A 16,637-nucleotide genomic window follows, 5' to 3' on the forward strand; every position below is an offset into this window, starting at 1 on the left:
TAAAAAATAAAAATAATTATGCTGTTGCCCGCGACTTCATCTGCGAAGAATTCGTTTATCTCTATCCCGCGGGGACTATGCTGATTTCCCGCAAAATTAGCCTAAGTTAATTTAGTGTAAAGTATCTAGTAATATTTTTTTATCTAAGCGTTGTCGGTGTCGGGGGACCGCTAAGGTTAATACTTTAAAAAATACAGCATATTTAGTTTCATGTTTCATGTTCATTTATTACTGTCGAGCTAGCGCGCCTGCAATATTTTTAACTTTTTAATTTTTCGCTGACCATAATGCATTTCAACTTCTGAAATGTAAAGAATAATGTCAACTTTTACGGAAAATTTTGAGAAAACATATATTGTATTTGATGACGACAGTACCTACAAGAAACAATAATACACATCGTGTCAAACATTGTTGGTCATTATAAAACTACAAAATTTTCGGTTTCTTTGCCATATTTTCTACAGCTGTTCCATTTTGTTCCAGTCCTTTTTGTGACCCCGTTAGGCGTCTTTGGTTGCGACCTGAAAAAAAAAACGGTCATGTGTGAATCAAACTTGAGCACTGAGGGCTCTGGACAAAATAAACCAAGCAATGAACCTGCTTTTTAGTAAAAAAAAACCGACCAAGAGCGTGTCGGACACGCCCAAAATAGGGTTCCGTAGCCATTACGAAAAATATAAGTAATATTTTTCTAATGATTTCGTATTTTATACGGAATCTTCCAAGTTTAGGTAAATTTTATACCTTAGGCTGCTATTTACTTTTCATATCTCCTGTTTGGAAAGTTTAATTTTCATGGGTAAGATAGCCGGGTGGAAAATTGCGATTTCATCTCTAGGGTGGAAAGTTTTTTTTTTAGGGTTCCGGAGCCAAAATGGCAAAAACGGAACCCTTATAGTTTCGCCATGTCTGTCTGTCTGTCTGTCCGTCCGCGGCTTTGCTCAGGGACTATCAGTGCTGGAAAACTGTAATTTTGCACCAATATATTATGTAAACTATGCCGACAAGATAGTGCATTCAAAAATTCAAAATAACATTTTTTTAGAGTACCTACCATCAGCCAAATATGTGGTCTACCACCCTAAAGTTGATAATCGTTTGCATGTCATAAAACAATAATGCCAATAGACGTGTCTGTTAACTTGAAAGTTCGACTTTAGCCACATATTCATTTGATAGGAAGGAACTCGTTTAAAAATTGATAGACCTCTTATTTCGCTGATGGTACCTCCCATAGACGTAATGTGGGGGTGATTTTTTTTTCTCATCCAATCTTGTAGTGTGGGGTATCGTTGGATAGGTTTCTCAAAACCATTAGGGGGTTGCTAAAACGATTTTTCGATTCAGTGATTAGTTTGCAAAAAAAATCAACTTTAAAGTGCAAATTTTCATTATAAGCGAGCGTCCCCCCCTCTAAAATCTTAACCGGTGGGTGGAAAAATTTGAAAAAATTCATGACGGTAGCAAGTATTTCAAAATTACAAGGAAAACTTTAAATGGTTAAGTTTTCTTGAGAATTATTAGTAGTTTAAGAGTAAATAGCAGCTTAAGGTATAAATATACCTAAACTTGGAATATTCCGTACAAATTACGAAATCCTTTGAAAAAATATTACTTAATTTTTTCGTAATGGCTACGGAACCCTATTTCGGGCGTGTCCGACACGCTCTTGGCCGGTTTTGAGTCGAATATAATTGAGTTACATCAAATTATTCAAATTAAATCTTTTCATATAACTATCTAAACTCAGCTATACATAGGTACATTAAACGACGTATTTATTACGTTCTATATAGGTTTTCAGTAAAAACGCTTTACAGTTGGTCTATTTTTTTTGCAATTACAGAAAATCAACATTTAAAATAATTCTTCCATTCTGCTGCCTATATGCCATGATAGTGTGATACTGCTTCTTTTATAAAATGTGCGTGTAGTATTTTACTTTCCTCACAGTCGAAATGAAAAGTAGAATGTCTAACTCGGGTGAAATTACCCATTTCCCCTCGAACTATTGGCGCTCGAAAAGCAAACCTTGTAATTTTGGCACTACGCAAAGGATTAACATACTTTAATAGATAAATACATAATATTAAACATCCAAGACCCGAGTACAAACATTCATATAATTCATACAAATATCTGCCCCGACCGGAAGTCGAACCCGGGACCTCAAGCTTCGTAGTCAGGCATCAACATTTGTTTTCGACGTAGGTATCCCAAGGTCGCGGGTGTGCAAAGTTATTGTTAAGTTTAATCATAATACAATACAATACAATACAAAGACTCCTTATTGTACACCAGACATAGTAAGCGATACAGAAAACAGATACACAGAGAAAAAAAATTACAAGGTGAGCAATAGGCGGCCTTATCGCTTAAGAGCGATCTCTAACAATCTATGTACCAGTTACAAGTCGGTGCCTCAGGACGAGCCAGGAGGAGGGGACCTGTAGTCGTCTACCTGATGGACTTCTATCACTCCTCCTGGCTCGTGCTGAGGCACCGACTTCAAACTGGTACCCAGATTAAGGTTAAACAAAAAAGATTTATATTTTTTTAAAAGAAAGAAAGAAATAAATACATTTATTCACAACACAGCAATAGACAACACTAAACAAGGCACAACAATATTATTAAGTAGGAAGTATAGATAGATAGTAAGATGGTATGTGTCATTGCGGATGTGAATCGGACACTGGCTCAGCATAATGCTGAGACGTTAAGAACGCCACAGCGTGGATTATCAGCCAGCACCGGCGGTGATTTAAAACTCAAACTCACAACATTTATTGACAATAAAAACACACTACAACACAACAAAAACACAGTAAAAACATAAATAGGAGAAGACCCGAAGAGCCCAAAGACTCAGATTTTTTGCTTTTCCGTTTTTTTGGCGGTTCAATTTTAATTGACATACCTGGTGTCGAGGTACCGGGTGGTGAAGTTGACGAGTGGTGCTTCCACCAGCAGCCACACCGCCAAGCTCGCCATCAGAGAGACGACCACCGTGCCGAAGGATTCCACGAGCTGTTTCAAGATGGTAATGTTAAAAAATTTCATGAACAGGACTACAGGTTGAAGTCAAAGTCAAAGTAATTTACTCTGCTTAATACAGCCCCAATGACCTTCGATCTGAATTCCTTAGTTTTCTAATGATTTTTGTAGCTTATTATATTAATAACAACGGCTTTAAGCAATATAGTATGTAGTAGTTCGAAAATGTCCTATACGACCTGTGTTGTTTTAGTCCCTAAAACAATTATTTTCCAAATTTGGGATATAAAGAACAAAAAAATTACTTTGTATAATCATCAAGGCAGTAAATATAAAGTATGTTAAAAAACATTGGTATTAAACCGACCCATATTTCTCCACTCCCTTTATTGCCTCGAAAAAAATTTAAGACATACGGCGTAAAAGCTGTAATTTATTCAAGTGTCGTTTACGACCACCAAATATTTTATCGTTTATTTTGATTTCTTAAGACCGCAGCCAAATATGTATAATCAAAAGTATGGAATAATACGATTGTTTTACTCTTTGAAACGGCCTCATTTATTGCCATAAGAAGAAGTTGAACTTTCCTATACGACCCATTGAAAGCAAAATTTGTGATAATGTGATTTGTGTGACCAAAAGTTTACTAAGGTCTTAAAGTACATCTGATTCAATTCTTGTGTTTTCACCAGGGCGAGCGCACGTATCTCTGTAACCATACAGTTTGCATCCAATTGGAGTATATTAACAAAAACTACAAGAAATTCTAAGCTCTTCGTCAAAAGAAGACTTTTATGTAACATTAGAAACAACAAAACTATATTTTTTTTATTTATTTTTTCCAGTTTTTTGCTTGTCCTGAAAAGTTGTTTTTTGTGCTTTACGCCCTTTGAGCCCCAAGGTATCGTATACAAGTATTACTCGTGTAAAGGTATTAGATGTATACAATGTACCTATATGCAGTTATTAAACCATTGAGCTACAGAAACTCTGAACAAACTATGAAATGTAAGTATCTAACAGAGATGAATGCTTGTCGGCTAAAAAAAAACTTACAAAATCAGGTAGATGATATCTTAAATGTCCCCTGGCGGCCATTTTGATTCTAAACAGCAGCACTGGATGGATAACATAAATGCCGAAAGAGAGGCGGCTGAGGGCTCTGAAGGGCGCCCAGCTGAGGAAGTTGTTGATGAGGGCTGAAAAACCGAAGATTAATAATTATGTATGTACTAGAGTTTAGTTGCGGCTTAGCACGCGTAAACTATTCGATCTGTTAGTTACAATTGAAATTCCGGGATTTTACGAAATTCCCCTGGGAATCCCAAAATTTATATCGTGATCATCATTAGGGTTGTCTTAAGAACAACTGTACAGTCAAGTTCATAAACTTGTGACCAAAAATTTGATCAAACATATCTGAACATGCTTCTACGCCGTTAACAATAGAGTCGTGTTCAGATATTTTTGATCAATTTTTTCTCACAACTTTATGAACTTGACTGTACAAAATTTCATGAGACTATACCCAGTGGTTGAAATTTCAAGATTTTATCCCTATCCCGTGGAAATATCGGAATAAAAAGTAGCCTATGTGTTATATCAGACGTCCAGCAATCTACTTACCAAACTTCATGATTCTAAACCCAGCGGTTGTTTTTTCGGGATTTTATCCCTATCCCGGTGGAATATCGGGATAAAAAGTAGCCTATGTGTTATTTCGGACGTCCAGCAATCTACGTACCAAATGTCATGCAAATGCGTCCAGCCGTTTTAGTGTGAAGGAGTAACAAACGCACACACACAAACTTTCGCATAATATACTCGTAAAGGATTGCATAATGTACGTCGCTATTGCAGCTCAGAGCAGCCAATGTGGTCAAAAATATCGGCACATGCACTCTATTATCAAGGAATTAGAGTTCATGTTTCGATATTTTTGATCACCTTGGCCGCTTCGAAATATCTGATGCCGACTTTACAATATTATCGTCATCATCGTCAGCCGGAAGAAGTCCAATGTTGTCACAGATATAGATTACACTAGATTAAGCAAATGCATCTACTTCGCGTGTGCGAACCCCGACCAAACGTCGGGGTTGGCCCCATACAAAGACTGACCGCTAACTGAATAATCGTGACTAGTGACTGATTTGAGCCCCACGGCGCGGGCAGGCGGCGCATTTGAATTAATTTTGCGCGGACATCGGGGAATTCACATTGCTAATTCGCTCTTGAGACGTAACAGTAGATATTAAAAAGTGACGCGGTTGGTTTTCATACAGATTGAGGTGTTTGCGTTATCTAGTGTAATCTATATCTATGACTGTTGTACAAAGGGGTGACACTATTTACCGGACGTACAATACCGACATGGAAATACCGACATGATATTTTGTGACACGCCCATAGAAACTCTTGTCAGTTTGACACCAGTTTGTATGGGCGTGTACATGAAATATCGGGTCGGTATTTCCATGTCGGTATTATCCGTGTCGGTAAATAGTATCACCCGTACATCATCATCATCATACCAGCCGTAGAATGTCCACTGTTGGACATAGGTTTCCCCATAGACTTTCAGTTGCTTCGGTTGGACCCGTAGCTTTATCAAGGTTATTCGTCTACTACTTGGTGGACGTCCTACGGTATGCTTGCCGATCCGCGGCGTTTCTTTATTTCACAGAAATGAATATTCAGAAACACGACAACAAAATTTGAGTCAAGAGAGTAGTGAGAAGGTAAAATTGATATAAATGATGGCGCAGGACTAGTTGAGGCTCCCCTCGAAGAATGACACAAAAATACGCTTTCGCCTATGTCCAGTCCAGCAGTGGCTTTCTATCAGCTTAATTTAAAAAAATCTAGTTCTTAAACGAAAGACATCATCCGAAGCAGTATTTCCAGACAATTATGACATCGGGGCTTTAAAGAAAAGGGATTATACTTTCTTTAAAGGCCGGCAACAGACCAATGACTCTCCTTGAGTTGTTGGTACTCATAAGCGGGGTGGTGATCATTTCCCATCAGATGACCTGCATGCATATCTCTCATGGGTAATTATAAAACAAAAACTTAAATTGTTACCCTAATTTTAAACTAACATGTGATATTTTGATAAATCAATGAACATACTTACGAACATCACCATAAGTGCAAAAGACAATGACACAGAGAACACCAATGGCATAGATAGTCCTGTGAAGTACCCTGAACACGCCAGAAAGAACACCGTAGACGCGGTACTGGTAGCATAAGCTACCAGCGGCAAAGACGGCCATGATCAAAGACAAGCCAGCAAGGAAGCCGAGGAAGGACGTAGTCTGAAAAGTGTTCATAATAAAATACAATACAACGACACTTTATTAAACACCAACACAGTAAGCAGTATATAAAACACGTCATATATAGAGATTTTCTAAGAAAGCAATACAAAATTGTAGTAGTTGTAGATCTTATATGAAAATCTCAGTTTAGCCAGAGTAAGATTTATGTACTGAGCTGTACAACCAAAGTTAAAAGAGACGCTAAATAAACAACAAAATTAGAAATAAGAAAGCAACCCAGCGATATGTTTTTCTCGCGCACTGCAGATGTCGTACAAACTCAAAAGCCACTAAATTATTTTATTATTTTTACAGGTACCTATATTGGTTAACTTTACTTGTTTTGTGAGGTCCTTCTTCATGCCAATACTTCAAAATTCTATAATTATCAGGATGTACCCTATAGCCTTTATTATCCTTGGTTTTTGTACAAAATGTTAAAGGTAATTTAAGAAGTTATATTTTTTGACTGTGCAACCTCAGCAATATCATTTCTTACAGTTCGTCAACTTATTATATCCAATTCACGCTTAGCCAGTTTGTCCTTTAATTTAGTTAAGGCTTTGTTACAGCGAAAGACTTTATACTTACTTTGGACCAAATTTTCTTATAATCAGCTGGCTTGTACTGAGACATCAGATAGCCAACCAGCAGTCCCGCAATATAAGGACCCATTCTAATGTGAGTGTGAATATATCCCTTTGTAAAGTTTTTGTTAACTCTTAAATCATTACCCAGTCTGAAAACTAATCAAAATTAGATATTATCTTCATATGGGCTTATGTATATTCATTGTCCAGTAACTACACACACGCTTGGCTTAGTTTGGGACTAACTCAATTGGTGTACATTGTCCCACGATATTTATTTATTTTATAGAACGCTGTGTTTTCGAAAGCAAAAAAAACTTACCATAACAGTTGACCTAATCAACAATACAAATAATGATAGGTTTTTTTTAATCAATAAATTTCCAAGTAACTTACCCTATATTTAAGAAAATAAGTGCAGGCAAATCGTACAAATAATTGTTGATAGCTGGTCCCACAAATCCCAGGAATACCACAATAGCGGTGGCAATTTTCCCAAGCTTGGGATTTTTCCGGTAAATATACAGAAGGACTAAGGTAATGACGTAGAAGTGGAAATCACAGGGGATGTACCAGGTGCTAGTGTAACACTGGAAAAAAGATACTCCGCGTTATTTGATTGTTTAGTTCCAATATTTTTACAAATTTCTAAAAAGTCAGCTTTCTAGATCCAAAGGTTTAGGCTGGGCATTGATGGGTCAGTGAGTCAGCTCTATTATTTTTACGAGACGAATTGGGAATATGACCAATTCGAAATATGACGAATTATCTAAGAATAAATACAATACGGGAACTACGGGAAGGCTTCTGTTAGTAGTACGAACCATGGTATCAGTATTAATGTAGTTCCCGACCATCAGAAGGGATAACCACCAATTTCGCTGACAATATTCCTGTTCCCTCACCGCCAGCTGATGGTATAAAGGGCCATTGTCTTTCTGGAGAAACACGTGAGCTACGTAGAAGACTATCACTACAAACAACCCGAACAGTCTGAAAAACAACTTGCTTAATAAACATTACATTAAATCACGCTTCTTTCCCAACGGGGTAGGCAGACACTTCCTCCTTCCACTTGTTACGACCCTGGCAAACAATTCTGGCTTCCTTGACATTCATCAATCTTTTCATGCATGCACGTCCGTTTAGAGTACTTATGAGCCAACCTTTCTTCAGAACGTCCTCGATTTGATCGTGACACATCCAAAAGAAAGGTGACTGTAAACAATATTTGTATTGAAAAAAATTGTGTTGTGTTAAAGGCATTACAGGACAATCAGAATGTTAGTCGTTCGGGAATCGTCGGTTTTCTTGTTTTTCCTCATGTTTCAAATGAGAAAATAAAAGAAAATCAACCTTTTGTTTCACAAACTAGCAAATATTAGCAAACTAGTTTACAGTGCCTGCCGTCTCTTTTGGTTTTATGTTAGTTACAATAGTGGACTTTTATTATTTTTCCAAAATATGCTATATTTTTATTCACTACCCGAATCTCGATTAGGTACTTGCCCACTCCGTGTGTTATTTTGTGTGTAAGAGATAATCTCTGAAACTACTGAACCTCCTTCTGCAAATATTAAAAAGATAATAGACAGAGACATAGAATTTCACATTATAACTTTTATATGGATTACCTTATATACCGCTTCGCGATGTTTTTCAGTAAATTATGAGGTTTTGTTATATCCATTGTGGAAAGAGTTTTTCCTAAGAGAAGAGCCGCTACTGCAAAAAATGAATCGACGAACAAATCCGAGTGAATAGACATACCAGCATTTAAGCTCTCGGATATCTGAAAATTACAAAACACATACTGTTATGAAGTAGGTAGTGTGGCAAATGAGTGGATCGGCCACCAGATGGTAAGCAAGCACCACCGCTCATAGATGCTACGTCTAGGGAGCTAGATAGAATAGGTGTTCTGGCAGATAGAGAAATAGACAGATGACAATGTTCTTAATTTCTGTTTGATATACCATCAGCCAAATAATAATATGTGATCTACCACACTAAAGTTGATAATCGTTTGCATATCATAAAACAATAATGCCAATAGACGTGTATGTCAACTTAAAGGTTCTACTTTAGCGACATATTCATTTGATAAGAATTTGTTTAAAAATTGATAGACCACTTATTTGGGGTATAGTCGAACAAATTGAATCATCAGGGTGGAAACTTTTAATAGTCAATTTCACTATGATTTTCTTGACAAAAATATGAGATGTCAACATGACATTAATAGCACGAAGGTTCCACCCTGGGTCATGAATCAATTTGTTAGACTGTGCAAGATCTCTAAATAATACCGGTTTTAGAATAAGACGGACCCAGTTTGATAGAGATGGAACTGTAGCATATAGCTATTATATTAAAACATTTTGTGAAGTAAAAATACTAGTTTTATTGGTATCTAGCAAAACATTACAATCGAAAGACCAATTGGTAGAACGTGTCATCACAATCAATCAAGTATTAGAGAAACATGAGGACGGCATTACACCGTCTAATACAGTTCTTCCGTGGCTATTGGAAAAAGCGTTGCATCATTCTTAGTTTTTCTCGATTATTCCATAAAAATTGAATGAAAATTAAAAATGTGGTTTGTTAGAAGTGTTCTTAATATAATAAGTTAATGTCGTGTTTACTCCAATAATTATTCGAGATAGACTTTTATATTCTTTAAAAACGAACATAATGTTTATTAGCTGCTTATTATAATAGTCAAAAAAAAAATGCGATTGAAGGGGATCCCAAAATAAGGACATTACTCTTTCAACATCAGTGCCATTGGTGACTGACATCTTGTTAGTATAGAGAGCGACATGGAGCAGTACAATCATGGTAGCAGTCAAAAATTTGATGCCATGCAGGCAAGGCAGTGGCTCCTTGTCTTCCTTGACCACCAACTCCCAATTGCGACGGAGACAGAACGATTTGACCACGTGATTTACTGAAAATTATTAATATTTATATTATATTTATGTAATAACAGCAACCCCCTAATCTCAGTTTGTGTGAAATATTGTATTGTATTATAAAACTCTCTCTGTACAATAGGATAATATAATGTACAGTAAGTATGGATACCGCCGTTACAGGGGGGGTACCCTTTCTCTGCAGCTGACTGTACATAAAATTACAAGAAAACAGGATATTAAGATGTAAAAAGGCGTATTTATCCCATAAAGGGATCTCTTCCGGTTAACTTTTGAACGATTGACAGGATATCAAAAACAAGAGTCGACAAGCACCAACGCTTTTCCTGTTGTCTACGCGACAGGTAGGTAGAATGATGATGATGATGATGATGTCATCTCTGTTTATTATGTTCGATTAAATAAAGACAGCATTAAAGATATTATGTCGCATAAAATAAAACGGACTTCCCAGAGAAGGATGTCTACTAAGGGGTAAGTCGTTAGAAAGCAGAGTTTAGACTTGCAAGTTGCATTACATTGCCAGGCCGTAAAGCCAACGAGTTTGTAGTGGTCAATCGAGTGCCGTAATGCAACTGGCACGATTTTTCTCGAAAGTCTAAACTCAGCTTAACATACCAAAGGTATCGGATTCAGCTCTGTCTGGATATTCACTTATGTAGTATGTAGAAGCCAATGCGATCAACGCTAATGCCGCAAACGTGTACCTGAAAACAAAACGTGTTCTATACTACTCAAGCAAGTACGAGTACTGCACTATTAACCCCTCGGCAGCAATGGATTTTTGCCGTCTACACGCCACCATCTTCTATAAAACATTTCATATAAAATTAAAAAACTAAAATTAAGTAAATAAAACCAGCTGCAGCCGCTACTGGGGAAAAAATACCACATGATACCTGTACACCTGTAGTTAATTTTTTTGTGTGTTTGAGCAACTCAGTTTTCTAGGCGCCTTAAAGTAGACAGTTAATTTAAAAGGTCGGTCAGTTTGGGTGTGGAGCTTGGCAAGAACGGATGCTTAAAGCGAGAATGGGTAAAAAATACCCGACAACGACGGGATGAGTGTCATTAATTTTCCCACGAATAGATAGATTGAAGATCGGTTTAGCGTAGGACGTCCACCAATGAGACAGACGGAAGATCTGGTTAAAGCCACAGGTTCACGGTGGATGCCTATGTCGAACAGTAGACGTCCTACGGCTGATGCAATGATGATGATAAGATAAGAAGAGCTCAATTTCTCACAATCTTTTATCACCCTTGCGCAGATCGTGGCTCCATCTAGCCAGAACCGTCCCACATCTTCAAAATGTAAGCTAGTAAGATGATAAATTGAAAATACAAACTGAAATATAGATACACAGAAAAACCAGAAAAATAAGACCAGCACTGGGAATCGAACCCAGGTCCTCGGTATTCCGTACCGCGTGCTATACCGCTACACCACCGCTGGTCAACGAACACCAGCAGTTCGTTCGTAAAAAATACAAAAAGATTCCAAAAAACCAATCTTAGTAAGATGGTGTTAGTAAAACAGAAAGACTGCACAAGGTAAACTTACATGTACACATAATATCCCATCGGACGCACAATTGGTGCCCCCGCCTCTTCACAATTCCGGATGTTCACATCAGCATCCCAAGCTGCTTGCAAATGCTGGCCACTAAGCAATGCTCTCACGTATTTTACTGTCGATTTAGTCTGGCATCCCACAGGTAGACAGACTCCGTAAGACATTAAGGAAAAACTGCGTCCAGTAGGCGTACCACCCTGAAATATGGACAACATGAGAAAGTTGAAGGTTGCACAATAGGGATGATGTTACTATTAATGAACTGACGTACTCTATAATGAATGACCTATCAAAACATAAACAGTCAAATGCAAAAATATGTATATACAGATATAGCGTCAAAATTAATATGTATATTGTCACTGCTTTGAAAAAATCTCGTATCTAAAATCAATATGTCAACAAAATTGAACCTTGATGTAATGTTCATAAAGTTCACTCAGAAAAATTATCTATTTGAGGTACGAGTTTTCTTTAAAGTACCTAGTGACGATATGTCGGTGGCCGATCGTAAAATCCGCCAGATCACGAAATTCCTAGGCATATCGTGAAATGGCGCCATTTCATGATATGCTTAAAAGTTGGCCAGGCATATCTCGATGTGCTGAGAAACAATACGGCATATCGATTAGAGCAATGCATTCGCCGATATTCCAAGCTCTATACCGGGCACATCGTAAAATAGTTTCTTTTTGGCCACTGGTGGCGCTGTGTATGCAATGGCGGCCGTGAGCAGCTGACCGGTCGTGTTTGTTTAGCGCGTGAAAAATGTCGGCGTCGCAACAAAATGATCCTTAAACCGAAACTAGTGATTGAATTCAAAATAGAAGTGCAAAAGAAGCTTTTGAACATCAGCTCCGTTCTTTTTATGTGAATCAAACGGATTCTGTGCACAATATGGAAAAACCATGGACGTCTGCCCGTATTTAGAGGTTAGTATTTTGTTGATAAATAAAGTATTCACTAGTTGTTATTTATTTATATGGAAAAATTTAGGTACGACGAGCGAAGCGAGGAGTGGTTAGTATTCATTGTGATCACGACGCACGAGCCGAGCGAGCGAAGCGAGCATGCCGCGGCAGCGGCCGCGAAGTGCCAGAACCGGTAGGAATTGCATGATCTGCCTAAACTGGCCAAATCATGAAATGGCGGCGCTTCATGATATGCCTAGGAATTTTATGATCTGCCTAAACGTCACTAGGCAAATCGCTAAACGGTGAGTTTGAACGATATGGCGGATGTCCCTTAGCCAATTCATGAAATGGCGGCATTTCACGATATGCCTAGGAATATCGTGATCTGGCGGATTGTACGATCGCCGCCGACATATATATTTATGGCCTTGACCGTACCTCACATAAATTTTGTACTTATAACGATAGCTACCCAACAGCCACGGGGCTTTAAATTCGAGGTTCCATTTTACTCGCATAATTAACCTACTTTAATTTTATAACGTTTTGTAAATTACTTCAATTTAGTTAATTTATTGATCCTCAAAGTTAAATCTTTGAATCAGTGTCATAGTGTCGTATCGGACATGGCGGTGTTATCGCTGTCTCTTGGTACGGGGGCCTTTAAATATTTTTTGACATTTATTTGACATCTCCTAGATAAAAATTTATCAATGTGCTGTCAATTTAGTTTTGTGAGCAGAATCGAACCTTGAATTTAAAGTTTCATGGTCAGAGACACCCTATATAGGGATTGTTAACCTCCTAACGCCCAGAGTCCTTTATAAAGGACTTATTGTAATTTGAACATCATACTCTATCATAAATGACATAAAGTTTGATGTTCATACATCAAAAAATTGTCTTGGGTGTTAAGAGGATAATCGAGAGTAATTACTTCTACGTAGTACTCTTCAGCTCTTGCATAAGGACCAGGCAGATTCCAGTTCTTGTTGGCAGGATTCTGACTCATCTCTACGTCAGCGAGGCAGTACTGAGTCCTCAGTTCAGGATGCTTGGAGAGCCAGGGCGGCCGTAGACATTGGTCGTAATTACCGAGGTGGAAACGAGCGCCAACAAATGTGCCATATGGAGATTTTGCATTGGAGTCCCAGACTAAAAACATTGATTAGGTTACGGAATAGTACATTACTGTAGTGGCCGGGAAGTAGGGGGTTGCTGGCCAAGCAGATATAGACCCTAACGAAACCCTACGTTCCGGCTGCATAGTGCTTTTCTCAAACATGACATGAAATATAATAAAAAAACTAAAAATCAAGCATGGCGGGACGCTAGTCTTGGACGCGTGTCGCGCTGGCTGCTGGTGGCGGACAAGGGCGGTGCTGCTGTGGCTTGTGAAGGTACCGGAGAGCACGCGTTCAAACAAAAGACGGTCGCTTTGCCGCCCAGCGGCCTGCAAAGTTGTATGAAATCCCTATGCAGGCCGCTAGAGTGACCGTGCGCCGGCAACCGAGCCGCAGCGTCTGCAGCGCGATACTCCTCAGCCTATTCTTTGTAACACAACGTCAATATTTCATGTCATGTTTGAGAAAATGAAACTTTGTCCTGCAAGACTCTATGACTATTGGACTTTTTACTTTTGATAACTGCGGGTTGTTAATGTGATGTAATGAAACCCAGAGTCACGCAATGCTCGGAGTTTCTTTGCGCGATGGAATCCAGAACACGAAAATTAGCCTTAAAACTAGTCACCGACATAGGTTGATGAATATGCGATTACATGTTGAAGTGGCAGTAATGGGTAAGCCACACCCGTCAAAGAATAGACAACGTTGGGGAAGAAAAGTTGACGAATGTTTATGTTTATTTGGCTTAATTATTTTGAATCTATTTTATTAATTCATTAATTTATTCTGGAGAACCAACAGCTTATGATTAAAAAAGATACAGAGAGCCAATTAAGTACAGGTTTCGTGCCGATTATAGCAGTAACGGTAGGTACAAATAATAGCATTATGCCCGAAAAGAGTTCACTTGGGCACAAAGAAAAATAATATAATAATAATGCTACTAAAATCACATCACACTTATGTACTGATGAAGTGACAGAGAAGAAAATATTCTATTTTTACAATACCTTCCCTTGCTTTTGCTTTTTCTTACTTTATTGCAATAAGTACCTTGTCGCAATAAGTCAATAAACAGAGGAAAAAAACAAAAGTTTTTTTTTAAGTAATACTGCCGTGGTGGCCTAGTGGTTTGACCTATCGCCTCTCAAACAGAGGGTCGTGGGTTCAAACCCCGGCTCGCACCTCTGAGTTTTTCCAAATTCATGTGCAGAATTACATTTGAAATTTACCACGAGCTTTGCGGTGAAGGAAAACATCGTAAGGAAACCTGCACAAACCTGCGAAGCAATTCAATGGTGCGTGTGAAGTTCCCAATCCGTACTGGGCCCGCGTGGGAACTATAGCCCAAGCCCTCTAGTTCTGAGAGGAGGCCTGTGCCCAGCAGTGGGACGTATATAGGCTGGGATAGTGAAGTAATACTGACTCCAAGTAGCCCACAGTGTAGAGTTCTTGACATTATTTAATACATTAAATATTTTATCTCGACAGGTCATTTCATCGGCGTCCCATTGCTGACTTGACAAGTTGTCAATGACGTTATCCACTTGTGGTATTCCACCATTATCTTTAGCAAAAGCGGTACCTGCAAAAAGCAAAAAGAACTTTTTATTTTTAATAGTACATTGTGTCTTAAGGGCGGTAAATTAGGAATTACGAACGAGAGTCTATTAGAAGCCCGAAGTCGAAGACTCAGGGCTTTAATGAGTCGATGTTCGTAAAGCTACTAATTAGTCCATTTTAAATATGGGTTATAATACATTAAGGCGCTGTTTCACCATACATTGATTAGTGTTAACTAACGGTTAAATGTGATGCCGTCTCCGTCTATTCGAACAAAACAAATAGAAACGGGATCATACCTAACCACCAGTTTACACTAATGAATGGATGGTGAAACAGCCCCTTCATCTGCCATTTTCACAGAAATATCAAAAAATAGTAAAATAAAACATTAAATTACGTAAATCAAAATACCCGACTGTTTTTAAGGCAGTCGGGTTTTTTTAATTATCCGACAGTCAAAACGAGGGTTATTTCAAAAATTGTACCCGTGCCGAGCCGGGGCGTGGCCCCACCTAGTACATAATAAAATAATAAAACGATATCGGTCATGGTTCCTTTATTTCTAAATAGTTTTTATTTAGTTGTTATTAGTTTTGCTTTCAGACTTTATTTATGCTTATTTACATCGAAAACAGAAACAAAAAAAAAAACAGAAAAAGTAATTTATTGAATCAGGCGTTACTTTGCGGAGGTCCATATCAATGAAGTAAAATAATTTCCTTGCTCACCACGACCTTACGGTAGCTAAGCTTATGCAAAATATGCGTGTTCATGCAGTTCCTCCACCTCCACACTGTAAGAACACACACAAATCACACAAACTCATCTATCACCACCACCACACTACACTGACGCGTTTCGAACTCAACCAGAGCTCATCTTCAGAGTGACACAACCGTACACCATGCTACATGTGAGCTTAGCTATCGTAAGGTCGCGGGTGAGCAAGGAAATTATTTTAGTTCACAGAAAAAGTAGCTAGGTGCTTACATACAAAAAATTAAAACAACAATTTTGAAATTTTTCTTGTTATCTACTTTATAATTGGTTCGATTCTCTTTATAATCAAAAAGACTACCTGCACATAAATGAAAACTTACCAACGATAAATAAAACCACTGCATGTAACAACATTTTAGAAATTGATCTTTAATTAATAAGCGGCGCGCGCGACGCGGATGCTGGGAATGAAAACTATAGCTTCTAGATTGATTGTTCTCGGTCTGATAATTCAAATAAAACACTGTCCTTTGACAATGAAGACCGTAATGAACATGAGTTAATGGGTCGTCTGACAATGAACGTCACGAGCTCAAGCTAGAAAAACCGGCCAAGAGCGTATCGGACACGCCCGAAATAGGGTTCCGTGGCCATAACGAAAAGATTGAGTAATATTTTTCTAAGAATTTCGTAATTTGTGAGGAATATTCCAAGTTTAGGTATATTTTATACCTTAGGCTGCTATTTACTCTTAAACTACTAATAATGCTAAATAAAACTTAACCGTTATAGTTTTACTTAAAACTTTGATATACTTACTTCCATTATGGTTTTCTTCAAATTTTTCCACTTACCGGTTTAGATTTTAGAAGGGGG

At 38.0% G+C, this 16,637-nt stretch overlaps 1 protein-coding gene across 4 annotated transcripts; it reads right to left on the bottom strand.

The window, feature by feature from the left end:
• Nucleotides 1–201: 201 nt before the first annotated feature.
• On the bottom strand, nt 202–16,290 carry LOC141440343 (nose resistant to fluoxetine protein 6-like). 4 transcript variants are annotated; one of them, XM_074104850.1, is made up of 15 exons: nt 16,142–16,290; nt 14,902–15,060; nt 13,286–13,503; nt 11,423–11,631; nt 10,477–10,565; nt 9,691–9,872; nt 8,554–8,711; nt 7,744–7,912; nt 7,316–7,509; nt 6,921–7,068; nt 6,143–6,326; nt 4,060–4,202; nt 2,924–3,033; nt 382–524; nt 202–301 (listed from the first exon to the last, which is right to left on the bottom strand). In XM_074104850.1, exons 1-14 carry the CDS (start codon nt 16,173–16,175, stop codon nt 422–424), a joined length of 2,100 nt encoding a protein of 699 aa, XP_073960951.1. In that variant the 5' UTR covers nt 16,176–16,290; the 3' UTR covers nt 202–301; nt 382–421. The 4 variants fall into 4 exon arrangements, with proteins under 4 accessions (XP_073960951.1, XP_073960952.1, XP_073960950.1 ...); XM_074104851.1 differs by having other exon boundaries at nt 378–524; XM_074104849.1 differs by having other exon boundaries at nt 202–524.
• Between the last annotated feature and the right edge of the window lie 347 nt (nt 16,291–16,637).

Source organism: Choristoneura fumiferana, chromosome 22 (assembly GCF_025370935.1).
Source record: "Choristoneura fumiferana chromosome 22, NRCan_CFum_1, whole genome shotgun sequence".
NCBI classification, from domain to species: Eukaryota; Metazoa; Arthropoda; class Insecta; order Lepidoptera; family Tortricidae; genus Choristoneura; species Choristoneura fumiferana.

What these genes read in the sequence shown, in the direction of transcription:
- LOC141440343 (XM_074104850.1), bottom strand. Translation starts at nt 16,175, where the DNA reads ATGTTGTTACATGCAGTGGTTTTATTTATCGTTG. An exon ending in ATAAGAAAATTTGGTCCAAA is followed by an intron (nt 6,327 to 6,920) that starts GTAAGTATAAAG and finishes AACACTTTTCAG; the next exon opens with ACTACGTCCTTCCTCGGCTT. An exon ending in TTGCACTTATGGTGATGTTC is followed by an intron (nt 4,203 to 6,142) that starts GTAAGTATGTTC and finishes TCGGTTTTTCAG; the next exon opens with CCCTCATCAACAACTTCCTC.